General features: G+C 44.3%; 1 protein-coding gene across 1 annotated transcript in view; it reads right to left on the bottom strand.

Moving 5' to 3' along the window:
- Nucleotides 1–22,623, bottom strand: part of LOC146195436 (putative sodium-dependent multivitamin transporter) — a 112,993-nt gene extending 90,370 nt beyond the window's left edge. Inside the window, exons 1-3 of the mRNA XM_084596797.1 lie at nucleotides 22,513–22,623; nucleotides 4,302–4,562; nucleotides 3,246–3,311 (exon numbers count right to left, since the gene is read on the bottom strand). Of these exons, the coding sequence (XP_084452923.1) occupies nucleotides 3,246–3,311; nucleotides 4,302–4,562; nucleotides 22,513–22,623 (438 nt within the window). The remainder of the gene's footprint in view (nucleotides 1–3,245; nucleotides 3,312–4,301; nucleotides 4,563–22,512) is intronic.
- Between the last annotated feature and the right edge of the window lie 465 nt (nucleotides 22,624–23,088).

Below are 23,088 nucleotides of genomic sequence, written 5' to 3'. Positions count from 1 at the left end.
ACAACATAAATACCCAAGAAAGTAGCAGGGGGGACAGCGGCCGATGTAGCTCAGTTGGTAGAGCACCGGACGCGTTATTCGGAGGTCGTGGGTTCGGATCCCACCATCGGCACGTTGTTTTTTCTTCTACTTTGTGTCTAATTATCTTTCCCCTAAACAGATTACATTACTAATTTCTGTGGTTATCGAAGTAAACATTAAAAAAAAAAAAAAAAAATGACATAAACATACCATCCCCAACGCTTTCCTTGGCCTCGCCGACTGTTGGCTTCTTTCCTTCATGTATTATAACGAGCACCCTCATTTCCCCTTGATTGATCTGCTTGTAGCTTACGGGGGTCTCGGTTCTGGCAGTCTTGAAGCCATAGGTAGCGTAAGAGGGTTCTAGCACAGCTTTCGCCCTCGCTCTTGATCACGTTCTACGTGACGCTGGCGGTAACAAAGGACGTCCCACGTCCGCCGCTATGGCTGAGGGTGGCGCTGGTGAACACTCTCAAGGTTCGTATACAGACAACATAAATACCCAAGAAAGTAGCAGGGGGGACAGCGGCCGATGTAGCTCAGTTGGTAGAGCACCGGACGCGTTATTCGGAGGTCGTGGGTTCGGATCCCACCATCGGCACGTTGTTTTTTCTTCTACTTTGTGTCTAATTATCTTTCCCCTAAACAGATTACATTACTAATTTCTGTGGTTATCGAAGTAAACATTAAAAAAAAAAAAAAATGACATAAACATACCATCCCCAACGCTTTCCTTGGCCTCGCCGACTGTTGGCTTCTTTCCTTCATGTATTATAACGAGCACCCTCATTTCCCCTTGATTGATCTGCTTGTAGCTTACGGGGGTCTCGGTTCTGGCAGTCTTGAAGCCATAGGTAGCGTAAGAGGGTTCTAGCACAGCTTTCGCCCTCGCTCTTGATCACGTTCTACGTGACGCTGGCGGTAACAAAGGACGTCCCACGTCCGCCGCTATGGCTGAGGGTGGCGCTGGTGAACACTCTCAAGGTTCGTATACAGACAACATAAATACCCAAGAAAGTAGCAGGGGGGACAGCGGCCGATGTAGCTCAGTTGGTAGAGCACCGGACGCGTTATTCGGAGGTCGTGGGTTCGGATCCCACCATCGGCACGTTGTTTTTTCTTCTACTTTGTGTCTAATTATCTTTCCCCTAAACAGATTACATTACTAATTTCTGTGGTTATCGAAGTAAACATTAAAAAAAAAAAAAAAAAAAAATGACATAAACATACCATCCCCAACGCTTTCCTTGGCCTCGCCGACTGTTGGCTTCTTTCCTTCATATATATATATATATATATATATATATATATATATATATATATATATATATATATATATATATATGGTTCGGCCTTTAATGCCGCAGGTCTGATGCGGTCCTACTAATTCTTCCATTATAACTTGAAGCCTTTTAGCTGGAATTTTCATGACGATCTTATGTGTTCGTCATGGATATTGGTCTGTAACCGGTAACTTGTTGAAGCTTGGCTTCGTCAATGTTTTTTGGTAGTAAAATTGTATGGTGTATTATATATTATATATTATATTATATAAAAAAATTGTAATACATACGTTGTATTATATAAAAAGTTCCGAACACAAAATTTTACAAGAGCATACCACCTATATCGCCGGCCAAGTTCAAGATGCTGAAATGGGTGTTGTTATGATCTGCCCCACTACGACCGGGCAATCTAGAGCGTATGAAACGCGCTTTATTGGAGATACGTCGCACCACTTGCTTAAAGCAAATAAATGTTGGCTTGGAAAAGCATGGCCGCTCAAAAGTTTTGTCCGATTTGCTACATTACCCGAACTTTATTGCTCGGGTAATTTCAGGTACAACTAGCCGCCGGGTTTCATTATCATAAAAGCATATATCTCCGAGTGAAACCGCGACCGAGATTACGGGAACCCAGGCTTAGAAAGTAAGTACATACAACCAAAACACTGTGTGACAGCCAATGTTTAGAAAATGATGGCTAATAAGCTTGAATGAAGTGGTGGCTCCTTCGTACCACGGCTGAGACCTCCGGTGGGATTTTTGTCTTCTGTTAGGCCTTTAGACACCGTTTTGTGCCTGTTTTATCGAACTTAGTGCGAATCTCCGCTGGCCTGCCACCGCCCCAAGCACTGGTCATCGTGGCCTGATGCCCACTGACAGAGGCCGAGCACCACCGAAAGGACTTAGTCAAATACCCTTATGATTGCCTTCCCATAAAGATGGGTCCAGACTTTAGGTATCCTTGTCGCCAGCTTTGCCTGCTAGTCGGGGTAGGTCAGGTAAAGCCATCTCGTGTACATTATGGTTGGTTGGTTTGTGGGGTTTAACGTCCCAAAGCGACTCAGGCTATGAGAGACGCCGTAGTGGAGGGCTCCGGAAATTTCGACCACCTGGGGTTTTTTAACGTGCACTGACATCACACAGCACACGGGCGCCTTGCTTTTCGCCTCCATCGAAAAGCGGCCGCCGAGGCCGGGATTCGATCCCGCGTCCTTGGGAACAGTAGTCCAGCGCCGTAACCACTGCGCCACCCCGGCGGGGCGTGTACATTATGATTATGGCTGTTGTACAAAACAGAAAGATAAGAAGCCCTTACCTTGACCTTTGATACCATTTATATTGCCACTAGTCTAAACGAGTTTCATTTTATGCTCCAAAAGTATATTGTTTTCACTTGTAACCTAACAAATGAAGAGAGAGGAAATACAGGCCACACACGATATCGAAACTAGTTGCGGATAACTGGTGAAGCAGATTCTCTTTATTTGAATCGAAACACCTAGACAGAGAGGTTTTGGACGCCTGAGAACATAGTGGATGTCGAGATGTGGGTTGCGGACGTTTAATACAGCAGTATGAACAGCATTCTGTTTTATAACTTGCCCAGGTGTAGTCGAGCTCCCTATCAGGTCCCCGTTCAAGGCGAGCACCCGTTACGTGCAAAATATGCTGATCTCTGCGATCGAGTATACTTTCATACGTAATAGACTAGCTCCCATTGGCCACCTTGCGAAATAAATTATTGCATTTTTTTCTATTTAATGCTTCTTCGAAACACGTACCTGTCACGTTGCAATTGGCTATCCGTTCTTAGAGTGTGGATGGAAATAAGGAAACGATATGCTTTTCATAAATTAGCATCCCAAGCAAGCAAAGGCATGAAAAAGTAGTGGTCAAGCTGATTCAGCCGCCATTGTCACCAAAATATTTATAACTTACAGTGAGGATGAAGTAAATGACGCAAGCTGTAATTCCGACTTTGTTGTCGAAACGAAGGCGGAGGTACTGAAAGTAACCGACAGACAGCCACATAAATTAATACTTACATCATGCTGTCATATAAACACTGCTGCCACGTGGTCGGCCTTAGTTTGCCCTTCGTGAATGACTACAATACACAGCATACACATAAAACGCCTTCCGCGCCAAAGAATGCAACCCGGTCGGCAAGAACACAAGCCTGGCTATGTATTAAGAAATGGCTGAAGCTAGCAGCTGAGACAGTCTTAATAAATTGTCCCTAATTAAGATTGTGAAAATGTTAGTTTTGGTGGCATCGAATTTGAAAATGCTCTCTAACCACTTCTTATACTACATTCGTAGAAAGCTCCCCCCTAAGTGCACTGTCATGAGCGCAGGCGCTGACAGTCTAAAAATATTGCTGAATTCACTATCACAGTTTGAAACACTTTATTATTTGAGAAGAATAACGTAGTTATATGAACATAGCTCATAATTTTTATGCTAATATATAAAAAGTTCCAAACACAAACTTTTACAAGAGTATACCACATACATCGCCGTCCAAGTTCAAGATGCTGAAATGGGTGTTTTAATGATCTGCAAGTTACTGTAATAATAAAATTTGCTGCTTCTAGAAATGAGGAGTCTTCCTGCTCAGGGCTTCAGATATTTAGGATTGTGTAGAATGTTCCATGATAATTTGATACGAAAAGTTGTGTCAGACAGGGAGTGCTGTTTCATAATGTCTTCACGAATCTAAGAAACCGAAAGTTTCTAAAACACGTCTGCATATTACAATATTCACTTTCAATTAATTTTTATGTCTCTCGGGCTGTCACACACAAAGGAGGTGAGCTGTAAGATTCCGTGCACGTATTCGCAATGGCTTTCAGCTCTGCGAATAAAACGTCCCACGCATATTTTCTCGTCTTCAAAATACTAACGTGCAAACTAAGAGAACTAAATGAGCTAGATGCTCATCCGACAGTTACTACGATACACATGCTAGTATCTCTGCTAAGTATTTAATACCTGGAAAACAGTCGAAATCCGCAGTCGGTAAAAAAGAGGCACCAAGGTGAATGCGGAAAATATTGCGCCCGCAATATTCCACGCATTCATAAAGAAGATGGGGGAACCGTAGGCATAGAAGTATCCAACCGTGGGCACTATGTGCATTCCATTGACTGCTGACGCTAGGATGGAGACGGCCAGGGCCATGGGTGGAAGGGTGCGGCCGCCCAGGAACGCATCTAGCTCCGCGCTTTCTTTGCCACTTCGGCCAGACGCCGCCTGCAAAGCAGTAATTTATGACATATCAAGAAACAAGCTTTAGAGGACGCCACTTGGACATTCTGACTTGTGTTATGCACTTCGTTCCTTCGCGAACTTTGCTGGAAATTTTGAAACTTCAAAGCATTATAATTGTACCAACTGGAGAAAGCAGGAGACGAAGAGAACATTTGCGGTCTAATCAGGGCCACACGCAGCAGGAATTCATGTGTGTTGTCCATAGTACTGATCTCAAGCTTGTAAGAGAAAGAAGGTTGTCACAGAACAAAAACGTTGTGTAGCACTTCTTCCATTACGCAGTACTCCTTCCATTACGCCACTATATTTGTGAGCCTGCACTTGGTAGCAGCCATCACGTAGCATGCACGTCAGATTCTTGACTGCCATGTTCTCTGCAAAAAAATTTGGTTTTTGAGCTGCAACTTAAAGGCTCCCGTCTAGCTAACAATGGTGGAGCCGGGGTTGGACCGCAAATCACACCCATACTTTTGCAGAAAAACCTCGTTCACGACGAATGTATGCTCGCTGTTTGCATGTGTTATTGAAAAATGTTTAGGATTCCAAACCTGCCGGATAAGAAATGCAGCTGGAGATGAATTACTGGGAAGTTCTGGACGTGGCGAAATAAATGTTTAAGGAAACTTGGAATGTTATCTATAGAGGACAAAAAGGGTTGGGTAGGGATAACGAACCGAAGGACGTTCGTGTACAACAGGGTAGGAAATGCATTGAAGTGATTTTAGGGAGGGTTTTCTGGAGCGTGAACAGAGCGACAGTAAATGAAAATGGATTAAATAAAATGTAAAAAAGAGAAGGAGCAAAGAAATATAGCGTAGGTTGCACATGTCTAGGGGAAATTTTTGTGTTCTGAAAAAAAGTTCTATTGGCATATGCGGCGAACACGAAGAGAGAATACTTTAGGAGGCGCAACTTCCAGGATGCGTAACCAGTGATGGAAACCAGTAGATATTGCAGTAGAGTAGAGAAAAAAACGTCGAAAGAAGGGCTTCTTCTGGTGTTATTTCTAGAATGACAATAATAAATGTTCTTATGCTTTACATTCTTGGCCTCCCTTCTTATAGTTGAAGTTTCTTAAAAAATTCATTCACATATATTTCAACCTTCTCCTTTATCTTGAAGTGTGTACCAACTAAAATATTTTTATTCATTGCACATACTTACTTCCATCGGGAGATTTTAATAAAAAAACTTCTTTATTTTTGCAGGTATATTTAGGTCATAAACGTAGGTTATATTATAGTCTTTCGAAATATTATATCTTTTGTCCTTACTGTTTCTAGTAGTATTGGCGGAGGTTCACTGCTACCACGCCCATGCCTTCGAAGATTAAAGAAATATAGAAGAAAATCTGAGGGAAGCCAAAACACAGACCTGGAAGCATTGATATACACACAAATATGTGGAAATTATATAAAATCAGCCCCATAAAATGGTACGCGTATGTTCAATTTCTGAAGCTAGGTCCCTGTCTGTTCGCCTGCATATCAATAGTTCAGATAAAAAAGGGGCGAAAAAAAGAACAGCGCAAAGTGCAGCACCTGTGCTCTCTGCTATTAGCACCTGTTTTTGTCACGTTTTTATCTTCACGATAATAAAAGAGCATTGAGCCGTCATGATTGTATACTGAAAGGATGTAACGTCTATGATTGCATCGTGGACGACTCCAACGTCTTTTCATATCTTGTCAGCTGGAAGCGATGGAAAATAATGCCAACAGCAGGCAGCGTTGGTACCGCACTTTCAGCACTTAGTGCTAGTACCTCTGTATGCACCCTCTTTTACCTATTAGAAATAAAGCTGCTGTATATTTCATTCGTTGCTGTGAAAAGTGCAACAAATGCTCAAAACATGCGTTATTAGATATAAAATGCGCACAGCATAGCATTCGCTTCACCGCGCTGTACCAAATGGGGCGGCGGGGGGACACCACCGTATCATGGTGTTTGGATCTATTGTTTAATAGCAGCACTATATTATCGGCTTGCTCTAACAGATAAATGATGATTAAATCAGAACAGCATTAAAGGTTACTGTTTTGAATCTTCGGAGTCTTGAGGCACGATGGCGACAGTACCTACTTAACCGTTGGTGCGTGAAGGCGGAACTCGATATGGTTGCTATTCAAGGAATTACGCTCGAAACTCAAAAGTAAACCAATCACATGAATAGCACGGCGCATTTTAACGTATGTATATACCATGCTAATGGCATATAGGCGAATTTGCATTGCTAAAGCCGGATAGTGCTGGCCATATATTGAGGAAAGTGCCACTGCTTGTAATATTCGACGCATGGCGAATAATGTGTGCCTGCGCATACAACAATTTTAACGATATATTGATGCTCTTTAAAAGTTTAGATCGATATCTAAAATTTTATTGCTTCGTCATATTTCTTGGCCGTTTTAGCTGTATTTGAAACTTTAACTACCGCATCAGAGAGGGATATGTCTATGAAAATTATTTCTTGCTTTGAGCTCGCTTATTGATAGCCATAATTTAGACCATGTGATGCGAGTTCGTACAAATGGTATAATTGCGCAGTATACGTACATTCAGCACCTCAGCCGAGCAAGGAGGGACTGATTGTATGCTTCGCTTAAAATCATCCCCTTTGCAACATTTACAATGCGTCAATTCTGTAGTTTTCAGATTTTATAGTGGTTGTCTTCAACATTGGAAGCAAAATTAAAGACGCACGTTTGAATTTGAACTCAAATCAAATCATTGAAATGCTGCTTGATAACTAGTCTTTCGTCGCTAAAAATACTTCCTGATCTATCAACATGGAAAGGAAAGAAAGAATTGAAAATAAGTAATCCACACTCAGAGATAGCAAGCTGCGCTTATATTTGCCAGAAGTGAGTGGTTATAGATGTATGGTTGGGTGTGATGCCAAAACACTGAGCAATTAGCAATTGAAACTGCCAGGTTTCCACTAACAAAAGTAGGCAGATGCGTTTTCGAAAGGACGTGACATCAGAGGCTTTATTGATGGAGAGTGCATTTGTTTACCACTATCGTGAGCTTTTCAGTAGTGTTTACATTTGCGTCTAGGTTTTGCATTTCGTTAACAGAATGGCAAGGCTGCATGACAGGGACACAAAGGGCATTGATACACCAATAAGTGAACACTTGATTGAAAAGGCGATAGAACTGCCATCATGCAAGTCGTCAAGATCAGACTGCACAGGTGCTGCTTTTTACAAAACATCCGGCCCCGAGCTTGCAAGCATACTCCATCAGGTACTGAGTGAAGCATAGATATTCAAGAAAGTACCAACTTCACTCCGCACGTCGCACACAGTCTTTATAGCAAAAATTGAGGATGGGGTTTAGCTGCTCCTAGTTTGCTCATATAGAGCAAGTTTGCTCAATAGAGCATATAGAGCAATTTCCTGGCGGTACTGGTAAGGCCTATGCCTAACTAGTACCGCCAGGAAAATCTTTAAAATGCCATAGTTACAAGATTTCAAACTGTTATTGAGGAGCCTGTAGACCAGCAAGAAAGATGGGGCGTTATAGGCCGTACAATATTTACAAACACACACATCGGAAGGAACGTACTAGACTGCTGTGTTGCCATTTAAGGTCTCGTTGCCATGCCGCAGCTCCTCTTGCAAAGACGTTTGAGCGGGTTTCACATGGAGTAATTTTCTGTGTACTTCAAGACTGCAATATTGGGAGAATTATTACGAAGTGGGAGAACGATGCGCATATAAATATCAGCAAATGCCTTAGCTCGTGATTGCCAGTTTATTCCTTACTAATGCAACGCTGTTCCATGTCTCCTTTGCTTTCTGCCGTATACGTCGAACCATTTTGTATGGTAGCTATCCGAGATAAAAACAAGCGTAGTTCTAAGCTGAATAACTTAGAACAGAAATGCTAGCTTTGGTACACGACGTTGCGAGCTCCTGCGCTGACAGGAAAAACTTGATCTAGGGGGTTTGCCAGGCGAAAACTTCAGCTTGTAACGTTTTTCTGCTTGCCAAGGTTTGGTACAGACTGCAGGTGACGTTCAAGTCACCCGTAAACCTTCAACAAATGCCTCATGTGCTTGCTGTCTAATCTGAAATACCAGTTGTGAGCAAATAGATATCATAAATGTATGTCATACAATTGATATGGGAAAGATATGGCTCTATACCTTGTTTAAAAGAAGATTTTTATGCTCTTTTTAATAGCGTTATGACATTGGAATGGAATTCTTTGTAGAGCCATTGGTTAAAAATGACGAAACGCTCTCTAATTTATTGCACCTGCATCCTGTGCCTTCCGTTGAAAAGGGACTGAGTATTATCGACAAGTGTAGTTTAGAATACTGCCCAGGAAGGGGGGGGGCAGGGCACATTTTTTATATTGTGAGCCTTCCGTGGATGTTCTTTAATTTGTACATGCCATGATCTTCCGCTTTCATTTGTACATACCATCATCATCGTCCCGCGGCGCCGGCTCCGGCACGCGCCTGGGTTTTTGTCATCGGATTAAAACGCTAGACAAGGCATCGCTGGCCTTGCCGTCACGACCTTGCCGTCTCAACCTAGCCTTCTTTCACAAGTGGTGGAGGTCGAATTCGATCCCCTTGCTGCCTCTCGCTGGAGCTACGTTCCGGTCGCCGTTTGGTGACTACGACCATAATCATGTCCACCGAGAGCAATCCCGACCCGGCCGGACCCTGTATACCTCAGCTGCACCGACGCCTCCGACTCTGCCCACATGTCAACGCGACCCACCGCTGTTCGCTGGTCCTCGTGACGAAGACGTGGATGACTGGCTCGACACATATGAACGCTGCAGTGCCTATAACCGGTGGGACGATGCTTTAAAATTCCTCAACGTTTCGTTCTATCTAATTGAGGTCGCCAGAAACTGGTTCATTAATCGCGAACCCCACACTACTAACTGGACCACTTTCAAACAGCAATTCCGAGAATACTTCGCCGACCCGGCAGTTCGGACTGAGATCGCGAGAAAAAAGCTCGCTTCCCGCCTTCAAGGTCCCGATGAATCATATGCGTCTTACATAGAGGTTGTTCTTGCACTTTGTCGGCGCATTAGTCCCACCATGATGGAACCTGAACGTGTGCACCACGTCTTAAAAGGGATCAATGCTATGGCATATCACACCTTAGTTGCCCAGAATCCTTCAAGTGTTGATTCAATTATTCGACCTGTCAACGCCTCGACCAGCTGCAGTCCTCTCGATTACAGCCCGGCTTCGCAACTGGTCCGACCTTTGCTGACCTTGATCTGCGGGCAATGATTCGAGCAATCATCGGCGAGGAGCTTCAAGCCCTCAATCCTTTCTGTCGACGTGGGTGCGATCATTCTTCCGCACCTCCTAATGACGCCGTTCTCCGCAACATAATTAAAGAAGAGTTAGCTACCATCAGCCGCCCTATGACATCCGAACCTTCTGCAATCCGCCCAGCGCCGACCTACGCGCACGTCGCTGCATCCCCCCCTTCGTTGGTTCCCTCGCCCCAACCGGCACCAACATACAATCACGTCAATGCAATGGCGATGGCTCAACCTACACAACCCAATTACGCACCTTGGCGTCCCCCCCGACCAGTCTGCTATTACTTTAGTATTAGAGGACATATATCCCGCTTCTGTCGTCGCCGCCTTCAGAACGAGCGCCGTGGTTACACCTTCGAATGAGACATGCCTTCAACCTCATATTATCAACGCCGGTCTATTCCGAGCCCACCTCGACGATCCTCCCCACCTCCAGTACCTTCCTCTGAGCCTCGTGGGAACCATGTATCCCGACGCCGGTCCACATCCCCATACCGCCGCTCAGTTTCCCCTTTCCGCCCCGCAACCGCTCTCCCCGTCCGCCATCTGGAAAACTAAGTGTTGCAGATTCCGGAGGTCAAACTGCACTCTGCGAACTTACAAGTCCTCCTGATCGCCCGTATAACGTGATTGCTATTATCGCTGAAGGTTTACCGGTTGAAGCTTTAATTGATACAGGGGCTGCAATTTCTGTCATTCACGCTGATTTGTGCTACCGTTTGCGAAAAGTGACAACCCCATATGATGGGCCTGAACTCCGTGGAGCCAATGACGTCCCTTTGCGCCCTTCAGCGAAGTGCACCGTACGAGTTATCGACGGCATCCGCCATCATGTACAGTTTGCTGTGCTCTCAACTTGTGCCCATCTCATGATTTTCGGATGGGATTTTTTGTCAACCGCTTCAGCGTTAATTTCTTGTGGTGACCGTGCTATCCATATGACAGACAGTGATTATTCATCTGACTTTTCTGAACGACATCATCCCCTCGTTGCCGCCGCTGATACTGTTTTGCCTCCTCAGTGCGAAAAACTGCTTACTGTTGTTTCTGACCACATCACTGACGGGGACGTGCTCATATCATCATCGTATAGTCATCTTGCACGCGGCATCGCCTTCCCGTCAAGTCTTGTCCGGTTCCACAACGGCTCAGCGACAGTAGTAGTAGCCACTAACACTTCACGTGAATCCCTAGTGCTCCCAAAAGGAACTTCTCTGAATTGTATGGTGGATGTTCAACGTTTTTCCCTGATGGTGCTCATCGCCCCTCCGCCTCAGCAACGTGTTTCGTCAGGCGTCTCGCTTTCTGTTCTCGCAAAGACTATTAATCCTAAACTCACGCTGAAACAACGCCAAGAACTGCTGACGTTGCTTCGACACCACAAAGCCATTTTTGATGCCACTTCCACACCACAAGAATGGACTAGTGTTGCGCACCATCGCATTATTACTGAAGGTAACTCTATCGTTCGCCGACGGCCTTATCGGGTTTCCCTCTCTGAACGAAAAGTAATTGAAGAAAATGTAAATGACATGCCCCATCGCAATATAATTCGTCCTTCAACAAGCCCATGGTCCTCCCCAGTAGTGCTAGTTAAAAAAAGGACGGCTCGGTACGCTTTTGTGTTGAATACCGCGCACTCAACAAAATTACCCGCAAAGATGTATATCCGATGCCGCGAATTGATGACGCCCTTGACTCCCTCCAAGGCTCCGAATATTTCTCGACCTTGGACCTTCGCTCAGGTTATTGGCAAATACCTATACACGAGGACGATAAAGAAAAAACCGCTTTTGCAACACCCAATGGCCTTTACAAATTTTATGTTATGCCTTTCGGACTTTGTAACGCACCAGCGACATTTGAAAGAATGATCGACACTGTACTTCGTGGCCTAAAATGGAGAACCTGTTTGTGTTACTTGGACGACATTGTTATCTTTTCGGCAACCTTTAATGACCATCTCACGCGTCTGAATGAAGTCCTCACCTGTCTCGCTTCGGCAGGCCTTCAGCTCAACACCAAGAAGTGCCACTTTGCACAGAAGGAAATTAGAATATTGGGACATCTGGTCAGCCATGACGGCATTCGCCCAGATCCTGAAAAAATAATCGCGGTCTTGAACTTTACTCGTCCACAACGGACTACATATTTGCGCAGTTTCCTCGGCCTCGCGTTCTATTTCCGGCGTTTTATAAGGCATTTTGCAACTATTTCTGCACCACTTCATGAGCTACTTAAAGCACGCAGCCCTTTCGTGTGGACTGAGCAGTGCGAAGCTGCTTTTAATGACCTCAAGCACGCCCTCACATCAGATCCTGTTCTTGGCCACTTTAGTGACAGCGCTCCAACTATCCTGCACACCGATGCCAGTGGTCACGGCCTTGGCGCTGTACTTCTACAGCGTGATGCAACATCGCGTGAGAAAGTGATTGCCTTTGCCAGTCGGACTCTCACTCCAGCTGAGAAAAACTACACCATTACCGAGCAGGAGTGTCTTGCCGTCGTCTGGGCTGTCCAAAAATTTCGCCCCTTACCTATACGGTCGGCACTTCACAGTTGTGACCGACCACCATGCTCTTTGCTGGTTGTCTTCACTCAAAAATTTTACAGGCCGACTTGGCCGCTGGATTCTACGCCTGCAAGAATACCATTTCGACGTCACTTATAAATCTGGTCGCCAACACCAAGACGTCGACGCTCTCTATCGCTGTCCCCTTTCGGAATCCACTTGCTGCTTTTCTTCCCAATTCATTTCCACCTCTGACCAGAGCCGACCGTATCTTTGCCCGACGTATATCACAACCGTTTGTTTTGACGACTCTGAGAACAAGCACGCTCGTCGCCCACAGCAATTAGCCGATGCCTACTGCCATCCTATCATCGACCGCCTTATCGGCGCTTCGGACCCGCCCAATGCTAGGCTTCGCCGACAGCTTCGCAATTTCAAGCTCGAAGATGGCATCCTACTCCGCTACGTGTATTGTCCTGATGGAACTCGCTGGATCCCAGTCGCGCCGCGTGTGCTTCGCCCACGTATACTGGTGGCTCTCCACGATGACGCTACTGCAGGTCACCTTAGTTTTGACAAATACTACGACCGCGTGAGAAAACGATTCTTTTGGCCTGGCTTATCTTCCACCGTTGCCAAATACGTCGCATCCTGCCCTCTGTGCCAACGTCGCAAACGGCTGACTTCTTCGCCCGCTGGCCTTCTACAACCTCTTCCTTGTCCCACCACGCCATTCGACGTAGTCTGCATCGACTTATATGGTCCCCTACCTCTCTCCTATGGGGGTAACCATTGGATTATAACAGCTGTCGACCACTTCAGACGCACCTGTACCGACTGGTTCCGCTGAAGAAGTAGCAAATTTCTTTTTGCGATCAATTGTATTGCGTCATGGCGCTCCTCGGGTGCTCCTAAGTGACCGCGGTACAGCCTTTTTATCGAAAGTCATTGCCGAAGTTCTTCACGGCTCATCCACCCTTCATAAGATAACCTCAAGCTACCATCCCCAGACTAACGGTCTGACTGAGCGATTTCATCGCACATTTTCGGACATGATATCAACGTACATTACACCAGATCATCGAAATTGGGACACTATTCTACCATTCGTCACATTCGCCTATATTACAGCAGTACAGTGAACTACCGGTTACTCTCCATTTTTCCTTGTTTATGGCCGTCCTCCCACTACAATTCTCGACGCTTCCTTCATCTCTACGCCCGACTATTCCACATCAGTACCTACCCATTTTTTATCTCGTGTGGCCAGATGCTGTCATCTTGCCCCCCTCAACACGGCAGCGTGCCAGGAAGTCCATAAGACTCGCTATGATTCTACACGTCGAGTGCACTCTTTTCGTTCTGGTGACGAAGTACTGCTTTACACACCATTGGGCACCCCTGGCATTAGTGACAAATTCCACCACCGCTACGTAGGTCCCTATGAGGTCATAAGCCAAACTTCCCCAGTGAACTACAAAGTGACGCCTGTTGATCCCCCAGCTGATCGACGCCACCGTGGAACTGAAATTGTTCATGCGTCTCTCCTGAAACCGTTTGTACGCCGCGATGCATTGGTTAGGTAGGAGCGGCCAGGCTGGCCGCTTCCGACCCCCCGGGCAGATTGTGTGAGTCTTCCGTGGATGTTCTTTAATTTGTACATGCCATGATCTTCCGCTTTCATTTGTACATACCATCATCATCGCTCGCGGCGCCGGCTCCGGCACGCGCCTGGGCTTTCGTCATCGGATTAAAACGCTAGACATGGCATCGCTGGCCTTGCCGTCACGATCTTGCCGTCTCAACCTAGCCTTCTTTCACAATATCAGTATTTTGCCTCAGTGGTTGTGGTGATGGTAAAACTTCAATCTCCAACAGATACATAATAGGCGTCAAACTATCCGCCTATACGACGCCCTGGAGCCCTTGAACCCGGGGGGCCATAGAGAAAAAATTGTAAGCAGACATGATGCCAGTACCTGCGTATTCCTATGTTGATACACTGCGGAGGTAGAGGAAAGGGGTGTACTGCAACGAGTTTAAAGGATGGCAGTAACGTCTACTGTAAAACCTTCTTCTTTAAGCATCATTCTAACAGCCGTATTGTTTAGGCGTCGCCTTAGCAAAAAGTAGTCTTCATACTGTGGACGACTAACTTCTTGTTGCACAAAAAAAGGAGAAACCGGAAAAATAAGAACTGATGAACATGCCTTCGTTGGTCGTTCGGAGGCCATCTTGGTTAGAATGTTCATAAAATACTCTGAAAAAAGAACTTACGATAACCATCTATGGAATTCGAGGCTTTCCGACTGAAAGTGATAAAGCTATACCGCTTGATATGGTTGTAATGCTGGGCCTTCACTATTTGCGCAAGACGACAATGGCTGTTCGTTGTGTAGAAAGTTAGAGTAGTGTATAAAGCCCAAAACCAATCTCGCCAGTGGGTGAGCATTTTTGTATGACCTGTCATGCTTTAAGAAATTTTATTATAGCCATGGTGGTGTTGGTGTGGTACTTACGTACTGTACACAGTACTCTATATTTGTATGGTGTTGTCTATGAAGGCAATAGAGAAAGAAATGAAGGAAGATAAAACTGCCCTCGAGCCTGGGCAACAGAAGTTGATCTGTTTGTTCTGGTGCGGGTTCAAATCCTAGTAGCGGCAATGTTTCGCGTGAAGCGTACCGCTTCTGTTGTGCTAAAAGCAACCGCCTTACCAGAGTTTTAGAAGGAACTGTAAGAACGAGTCAAAATGCTACGAGGAAAGCGTTTGGTTTGCGTCGATTCCATAACGGCGGATATTAGAAGTGATCCGATACGCATATATCCTTGGATAGATGGCGCAAGTGCGAACTGCGCGTCTACAGTAAAAAAATTCTGCAAAATGATGGACGCCTTGTAGCGAGTACGCATATTATTTTCAAGTACTTAGGTCGGAAGCTAAGAAATAGAGAAAGAGTTGGAATCAAATAGAAAAAGCGGAAGCTCGCAAGCCTTGATCTCTCGCTTCCTCCAACTGAAAATAAACGCTTTGTTACGTACTCAGTACGTAATAGTTCGGTGGAGCGTGAGGTAGTCCAAGGCGGATCCCTTCAACCTTCGACGCAGCCGCTGACCCACTGGCTTACCACTGCTGCCCTTGAATATGGCTCAACTAGGCAAAGCGCATCGAACGCCACTAACAGTGAGCAGCTAGCGTATCATCATGAGCCGCATACTTCCAATACGAAATCTGACGAAGATATCAATGAGTGGATGCCAAACAACGAGCGCGTAAGCCGGTACAAAGGATGGCAACCCAGTGTGAAACTAGTTAGTGTATTCTTTCTGCAAGCCACAGCACTAATTTGGTTCGACAGCAATGAAGACACACTCACTAGCTGCAACCATTTCACGCAGCAAACACAGAAGTGCTTCGGTGATGCAGCTACAAAGAAACTCACAGAGCAAACGTTGCAGCGCGCTCAAATACCTGACGAGACTTGCACCACATACATTGAGGTAGTTTTGTAGCTTCGCAAAGTAGTGAAGCCATGAATTTCTGAATAAGATAAAGTCGGCCATTTGCTAATAGGCATTGCTAAAGATGCATATATTTATATATATATATATTTGTTTTTCTGTGCAGCAAAAATCATTTTACCTCTACCTTTGACGTGATCAGGCACTTCCCACTTTCGAAACCCCTACTTTGTCATATGCTCCTAAATTTGGCTCTTTTCGGCGGCAAGTGTAGATTTGGGTTTTCCCGAGTAAATAGAGAGATTTAGCTTGCCGGAGAGGTATGACGTTTGCCGGAGACGTACAGACGTACACGTATACGCCGCCTACTGCGCATGCGTGCAAACTACCGATACGTACAGGCGCTGGAGACGTACTCAGAAGATGTATGCCGTGTGACGTCCAGCTTGCCCTAATCTCGCGAGATCTCACGGGATTTCAGCAGCCATGGAGCCAAGCCGCCAAGCTACACCAAGCGCCGATGGTATGGTGCTGCGAGGGCTTGTAGAGTGCTGCTGTGCGCAACGGGCCACATAGTTCCCCCGTTTTCACATAGTTTTCCCCAGCATCCCGAAGGAAAAAAAAAAAGGAATGGTGTCATCAAATGCTGCAGTACCATTGCCTGTGCCAAGAAAACATCATGCGCAAGCGTTTCAGTGAGGCGGACGACCAGCAAGTGGCTCGAGATCGCCACCATCCTGCACATACACTATACAGCGCAGGGAGAAGGCGCCGTCCAAAGATGTTGCAAAGATTTTTAGGGATGCGCCGACGGCGAACGAGCGCTTGCTCCACTGCGCAATGAAGGCGTTCGCAAAGGCCTTTGCAAGCCATCCAGCGTCAGAAAAAAAAAATAATTATGGTAAGTTACGACCCACTACCTTCTCTGTTCAAATGAGAGGACTGGGCATCAGACTGTCCGAGTGAAACAATTACTTATCATGTGTGACGAAAACGGCACTTTCGAGTAGCTCGAAATGGCAGTGACTCGGCGCCTGCCGATCACGTGCGCTCCGAGTAGGAGTGGTGGTGGATGATGCTTTTCCACGATACGTACGGCCCGCCCGTCTGAACACTGCCTAGTCGATTGCTGGGGAATAGCAGCGCAAAGTAAAAAGCTACTTACGTTGTGCGAATTAGGTACATGATATTTTAGCATTTTTGCTAAGCATGGCTCGAGTTGCATAATATAATGCACGTCGTGTAGCTGCTTTTGTTTACATGTGCATGTAAATGTGCAAAGCCACCAGCAGCCACAATGAATGAAAATGTTTGCAAGATGATTTGTTTTATCTTTTCAGACAATTGCCTGGTACCATTAGCTAACAGCACATGCTGAATACAGTGCCACAGCCAAATATTGCAAGAGGTCGTTTATGCTGTTGGAATTGGAACAAAGAGCATTAATTGCAAAGCGGAAGGAAAAACATCACGCCGATGGTGGGAATCGTACTTTACCATCGGCGCGTTGTTTTTCCTTCCGCTTTGCATTTAATGCTCTTTATTCCAATAATCACCCTAAGACAAAATTCCTGTAAATGTCAACACTATAAACGAAAAAAAAGAAAAAAAAATGAAAGTTTGCCTTGCACTTGTAGACTGCTCGCTCCTTTATATGCTTTAATAACGAGCCCCTCATTTCCCTTATATATATATTGTCGGGCACTGGGATCTTTGCAGCTGCAACGCGATTATTTAAAACGGGCGCCAACAGCACGCGCGGCAGCACATGCGCTTGAGAGCAAATCTGGGCGTTTAAAGCAGGGATTATCATTGCCCGCTAGGAAGGCCGCGGGACAGCGGTGCAGAGCTTTTTCTTCTTCCAGTGTGGACAGCGTTGTGCGAGGCATACGTGGACGGAGCGTTTTTTCGTCGTAGCTGTGTTATGAAGGGTGAAGGAACGGGCTAGTTGGTACGTCATCTTGGAAAGCAAAACAGCGCACTTCAAAACACACGCACAGAATGGGAACGACAACACAGCGCTGATTTCAACTGGGTTTTTATTAGAGAGCGACCCAATACATATGTACAAGCTAAGCAGCTGTTATCAATTCTTTCCCGCCCACTTTTCGTACATATGTATTGTGTCGCTCTCTAATAAAAAACCAGTTGAAGTCAGCGCTGTGTTGTCGTTCCCTTTCTGTGTCTGTGTTTTGAAGTGCTCTGTGTTTGCTTTCCAAGCTGGTTTTGACGCAGAATCTGGACGTTCGGCGTGAGTGCTTTGTAATCGTGTTGTGCCTTTCAACTTTTCCGTCTGGTGGAAATTGGTCACTTAGCACTTTCGCGGTTTTCTTTGTTTAATTTGTCGCTTCATCAGCGAATTGGTTATTTTTTTGGTCACTGCCAGAAGTAAAAGTGGTTCACACAAATTGGTCTGTGGTTGTTCGTCGTGCGGATTGCGCCTCGCGGGGCAAAAGGCAGTGGTCTTCGATATACATACACACATATATATATATATATATATATATATATATATATATATATATATATATATATATATAAAGGAGCGAGCTGTCTGCGAGTGCACGGCAAATGTTTTTTTATACTGTTGGCATTTACAGCAATTTGTCTTATGGTGATTATTGGTACAAAGAACATTAAATGCAAAGCGGAAGGAAGAACAACGCGCCGATGGTGGGAATCGAACCCACGACTTCCGAATGTCGCGGCCAGTGCTCTTCAAACTTAGCTACATCGACGGCAGCCCCACCTTGCGCTAGCTTGGGTATATATTTTTACTAGCCGGTTTAAAAATGAGAGCGTGCACCAGCTCTATCCTCATCTGTAGCGGCGGATGTGAAATATCCTGTTGTACCGCGAGGGTCTCGGTTCTGGCAGTCTGGAGGTCGCAAACGTAGCGTAAGAGGGCTGCAGCCCAGCTGCCGCCCTCCCTAATGATAACGTGCTACGTGACGCTCGCGGTATAACAGGTTGTTTCACATCCGCAACAAGGGATGAGGATGGCGCTGGCGCACGCCCACATGTTTAAGCCGGTTAATAAGCATATATACCCTAGCAAGCGAAAGGTGGGCTGCCGTCGATGTAGCTCAGTTGGAAGAGCACAGGACGCAACATTCAGAGGTCGTGGGTTCGACTCCCACCATCGGCGCGTTGTTTTTCCTTCCGCCTTGCATCTAATGCTCCTTATACCTATATTCCCACAAGACAAATTCCTGTAAATGCAAACAGTATAAAAAAAAAACGTTTGCCTTGCACTCGTAGTCTGCTGGCTCCTTTAAATTCCTTAATAACGATCCTTAATATATATATAATATATATATATAATATATATATATATATAATATCCTTAATATATATATATATATATATATATATATATATATATATATATATATAATATCCTTAATATATATATATATATATATATATATATATATATATATATATATATATATATATATATATATATATATATATATATATATATAATATCCTTAATATATATATATATATATATATATATATATATATATACTAGACGTTGTGAAAACCTGCAGTATACTTATGCAGCTATTTCATTAGAGTGGTTGCGACATTCACTAATGGTTTTTTGGTGAACTCCGAGCTGCATAGATTTGCCTTTTCACAATGTTTGACGTAATTTGTATTATAATATTGCAAAAGTTGTTCATATGAAGCGGACAATCTGAATTTGCGCTTTTAACGCTCTAGCATCGAGGCGGCAGCTACGTGATTTGAAACGGAAGCATTGGAAGTGGCGGAAGGTGTGACATGATTCTGCAGGTTTACCCAGATTTTGCAAGAAGCTTGCTTGCTGGAATGATTATGGCCATTACGTATTACACATTTTGGGGTACAGTCGACACATAGATGATTTGTTGCTATTTCGTAGAATGTTATAAAGAGTTCTGGTAATGAAGTCAATAGTCAGTCTTGTTGGCCCAGGTACACTTCTCGAATATAAAAAAGCTAAGTATTTCATGTCTTAACTTCAGCTACTTGCAAAAAGTGTTAGAGTTTAAGATAGCGGCTTGATAAGGAAACACAGTAATGCAAACAAAGCCGTTAATCTTCTCACAAAAGAATATTTCAAACCCTTGAAGACACTCTATATGAAAGAGTAATCGAAAGCTTAGTTGTAGCTTTTTCCAACGCTATGAAAGAACACTTCTACACTCTCATTTTAAAAATCATAGAAAAGATGTCAGCTAAACAGCCAGTACACTAAAACATCACATCAAAAATTTATTTCTTCTGAAGCCTTTCAGGGGCCGGAAGGGTTTTTCATTTTAACATTTTTATTATTTTCTGGATGTTTGTACTAGTGATGTTTTTAGTGTATGCGGACTGTAGCATTATTCTTTTCGAAATTGTGTTTTACTTTAGTAACTAGCCACATTAGTGACCGTAGTCTATTTCAGCGGACAAATATATAAGGTGTCGGGACCAGGGCTCTGGGGCTGATTTGTGAGGAACAAACATAAAATAATAAATAGACGAACCTGTTTAAGCAGCGCTCTAAAGAAATGTTTCCAAATGATCCCTTTGCAGTATTATTCATTATTCAATGAACAAATGTGGTCTTTTCTAAGTCCAAATCAGTTTTTCCACCTATGAATTCATCCACAGTTGTTCATTTTATTCTTTGGGTATCGTCAATTGGTGCCAGGAATAGTGAAACTCACAATATACTAGCCGAAGGAGACTTCGTTTGGTTGGGTTTATGGAGCTTAACCTGCATGACCGACACAGTCTAGAGACATGCCATACTGGAGGATCCTGATAATTCTGAGGGAACTTCTCGCTTCAATAATTGTAATTCCCCGCCGGGGTGGTGCAGTGGTAAGACGCCCGACTACTGTGCCGGAGTACCCGGGTTCGAACCCGACCTCGGTGGCTGCGTTTCGATGGAGGCGAAACGGAGTGGCGTCCGTGTGCTGTGCGATGTCAGTGCACGTTAAAGAACCCCAGGTGGTCGAAATTTCCGGAGTCCTCCACTACGGCGTCTCTCATAGCCTTAGTCGCTTTGGGACGTTAAACCACACAAACCAACCAAGCAAGTGTAATTTGTTTTCTTTTGTATTTATTTTCATAGGTTTATATTGGGGGGGGGGGGGGGGGCGGTATTTCGTTTCCGTTTCTCATCTTATAACGGCACGTAAAGGCTTGCACTATTTTAAATAAGATATTGAATCATTTTGGAGGTACTTCCGAAATAAAATTGGTTGTCTAAGTGAAATGTGTTTGCTGAATATCTCATCAAAGAACTTTGGCTTACATCGCCAGGCAAAGCGTGCCGTTGCAAATGGTATGCGCTTTAAGAGTGCACTTGGAGTAGTAAATAAAAAAGGCTACAAATTTGATGGCTGCTGTAAATAACCGGCAAGCTATAATTTTAAAAGTATAACGCAGCTCATAACTCTTCAATGTTTATGAACATATCAGGTAATAAATATGATTATTAAAAAGCTTTACATTTAAACAGTATCTTGAAAGAAAGCGGAGCTTAGCTACAAGACCATTTCTTAGGATAAATATGCTTTAATAAGCACTTATTTGTCGTATCGAAATTATTGTAGCATTTAACGTTCAGTGAAACCTGTTTATATACCTATAATTACTTGTAACGACCATGTGTTGTAATGGTAATTCGCTATTGTATAGATAGCAATCGGGACTCTAATTTCGGCATGCTGTGCAAAAAGGAAGCTTTTACTATGTGCAATTCGCCACTCGATCTTTACATTGCGAACTACAAACGACCTGAATTACAATAATGGCAATCGTAGAAACAATGGAAGCAACTTTGTAGCGGTAGCAACGATATTACATTCTGGTATGCGGTGTTAGCGATCACCGTAATTGACGAAGTACGTAATATTTTGAAGCACACTTGGAATACCCATTCCGAAAAGGTTTTCAATTTCGGAAGTTTATAGCAATCAGCGAAGACGGGCAAACCAAAGCACGATACGTGAGGACACGGCGAGGTGGCAATAGGACAATAATGTTTTACGTTATTAATTCTCAGTTAGTCGTATAACAAAAATGCGGATGCTAGAATGTCTAATGAACACTTACGGTGAAAGCATAGGCAGCTAGAGCTGGTATTTGGGATATATATGTTTGGTGGTCGTAAATAACGTTTAGGCGGATGAAATTCTCACTGTTTCCTTTTGTCTGAAGTGTGATTTATAGGATTGTTACGCATGCCGAAAAGTTTTCGTAAATGAAGAATGGTCAGTATCGTTATCTCCCGCCTAAGCCTTAGCCCTCTTCACCTGATGAAAGCCTCTCAAAGTGCTTTAAAGCCTGCTACCCGAATAATATTAGCACCCCTGTTCATTCATGAGTCACGAAACACGAATTCCGCTTATAAATAGGACATAATAGTCATAAAGGTGCTCCAGATGCCTACTTTAGTTTGGTGTCAACTTTCGAAAACACTCTAAATCTATTATCTTTCTTGTACGCGTATTTCTACTCTGAGTTCACACTTCTACTCTTAGCACGTTTTTAAAAGGCCAACCTACATGATTTCCATTTAAAAGGCAGTTTTCGCTTATCCTGCTAACAAATGTATGCAGCCATTAAAGAAAAGACGCCAGCAGAAACAGCGCAACAAACTTACATTCTTGCGTCGGAGAGAGAAGGAGAAGTACAGTCCAACAGCGTACCCCAGGGTTATGAGCACGCCGAAAATGGCGCAGTCACCGGCATCCAGACTCTTCGGCGCTGACATCGGGCCCTAGTTGAAAGACGTACGGAGTTCACTGCGCGCTCATCTAAGTACCAACGTCGAAAATGTTCACTCCGATTCTTTCCTGCATATAGGTTTGACCTATACCAGACGGGATATGCTAATCCTTGCTTTGATGAACCAGCATCTAAGACCTCGACCTTGCTACCAAAATATTCAGTCACCCTAACAGTTTACTGTATGTGCGCTTCTGAAATAAGCACAGTATAGGGGGTTGTAAAATCTTGATACTGTGCAAACGCCAACTGTTTCTAAAATAGCAGCAAGTATGCGCTTGCTGTGAGCCGAAGACATCGTAAATGAGCAAATATTTAGCCGTATATGACAGTTATAAAAGCCACTGATTTCATTTCACTCCTATTGCGATGCTTGATATGTACCTGTGCCGGGCCAAGGCATCAATAGGTATAAAACGCTTCTGCGCAGTTCGTAGGGCTGAGGCAGGTA

The sequence above is a fragment of the Amblyomma maculatum genome, chromosome 3 (genome assembly GCF_055883805.1).
Source record: "Amblyomma maculatum isolate TAMU_Amacu chromosome 3, ASM5588380v1, whole genome shotgun sequence".
In the NCBI taxonomy this organism is placed as follows: Eukaryota; Metazoa; Arthropoda; class Arachnida; order Ixodida; family Ixodidae; genus Amblyomma; species Amblyomma maculatum.
This window is presented reverse-complemented; position numbering and strand designations above follow the sequence as displayed.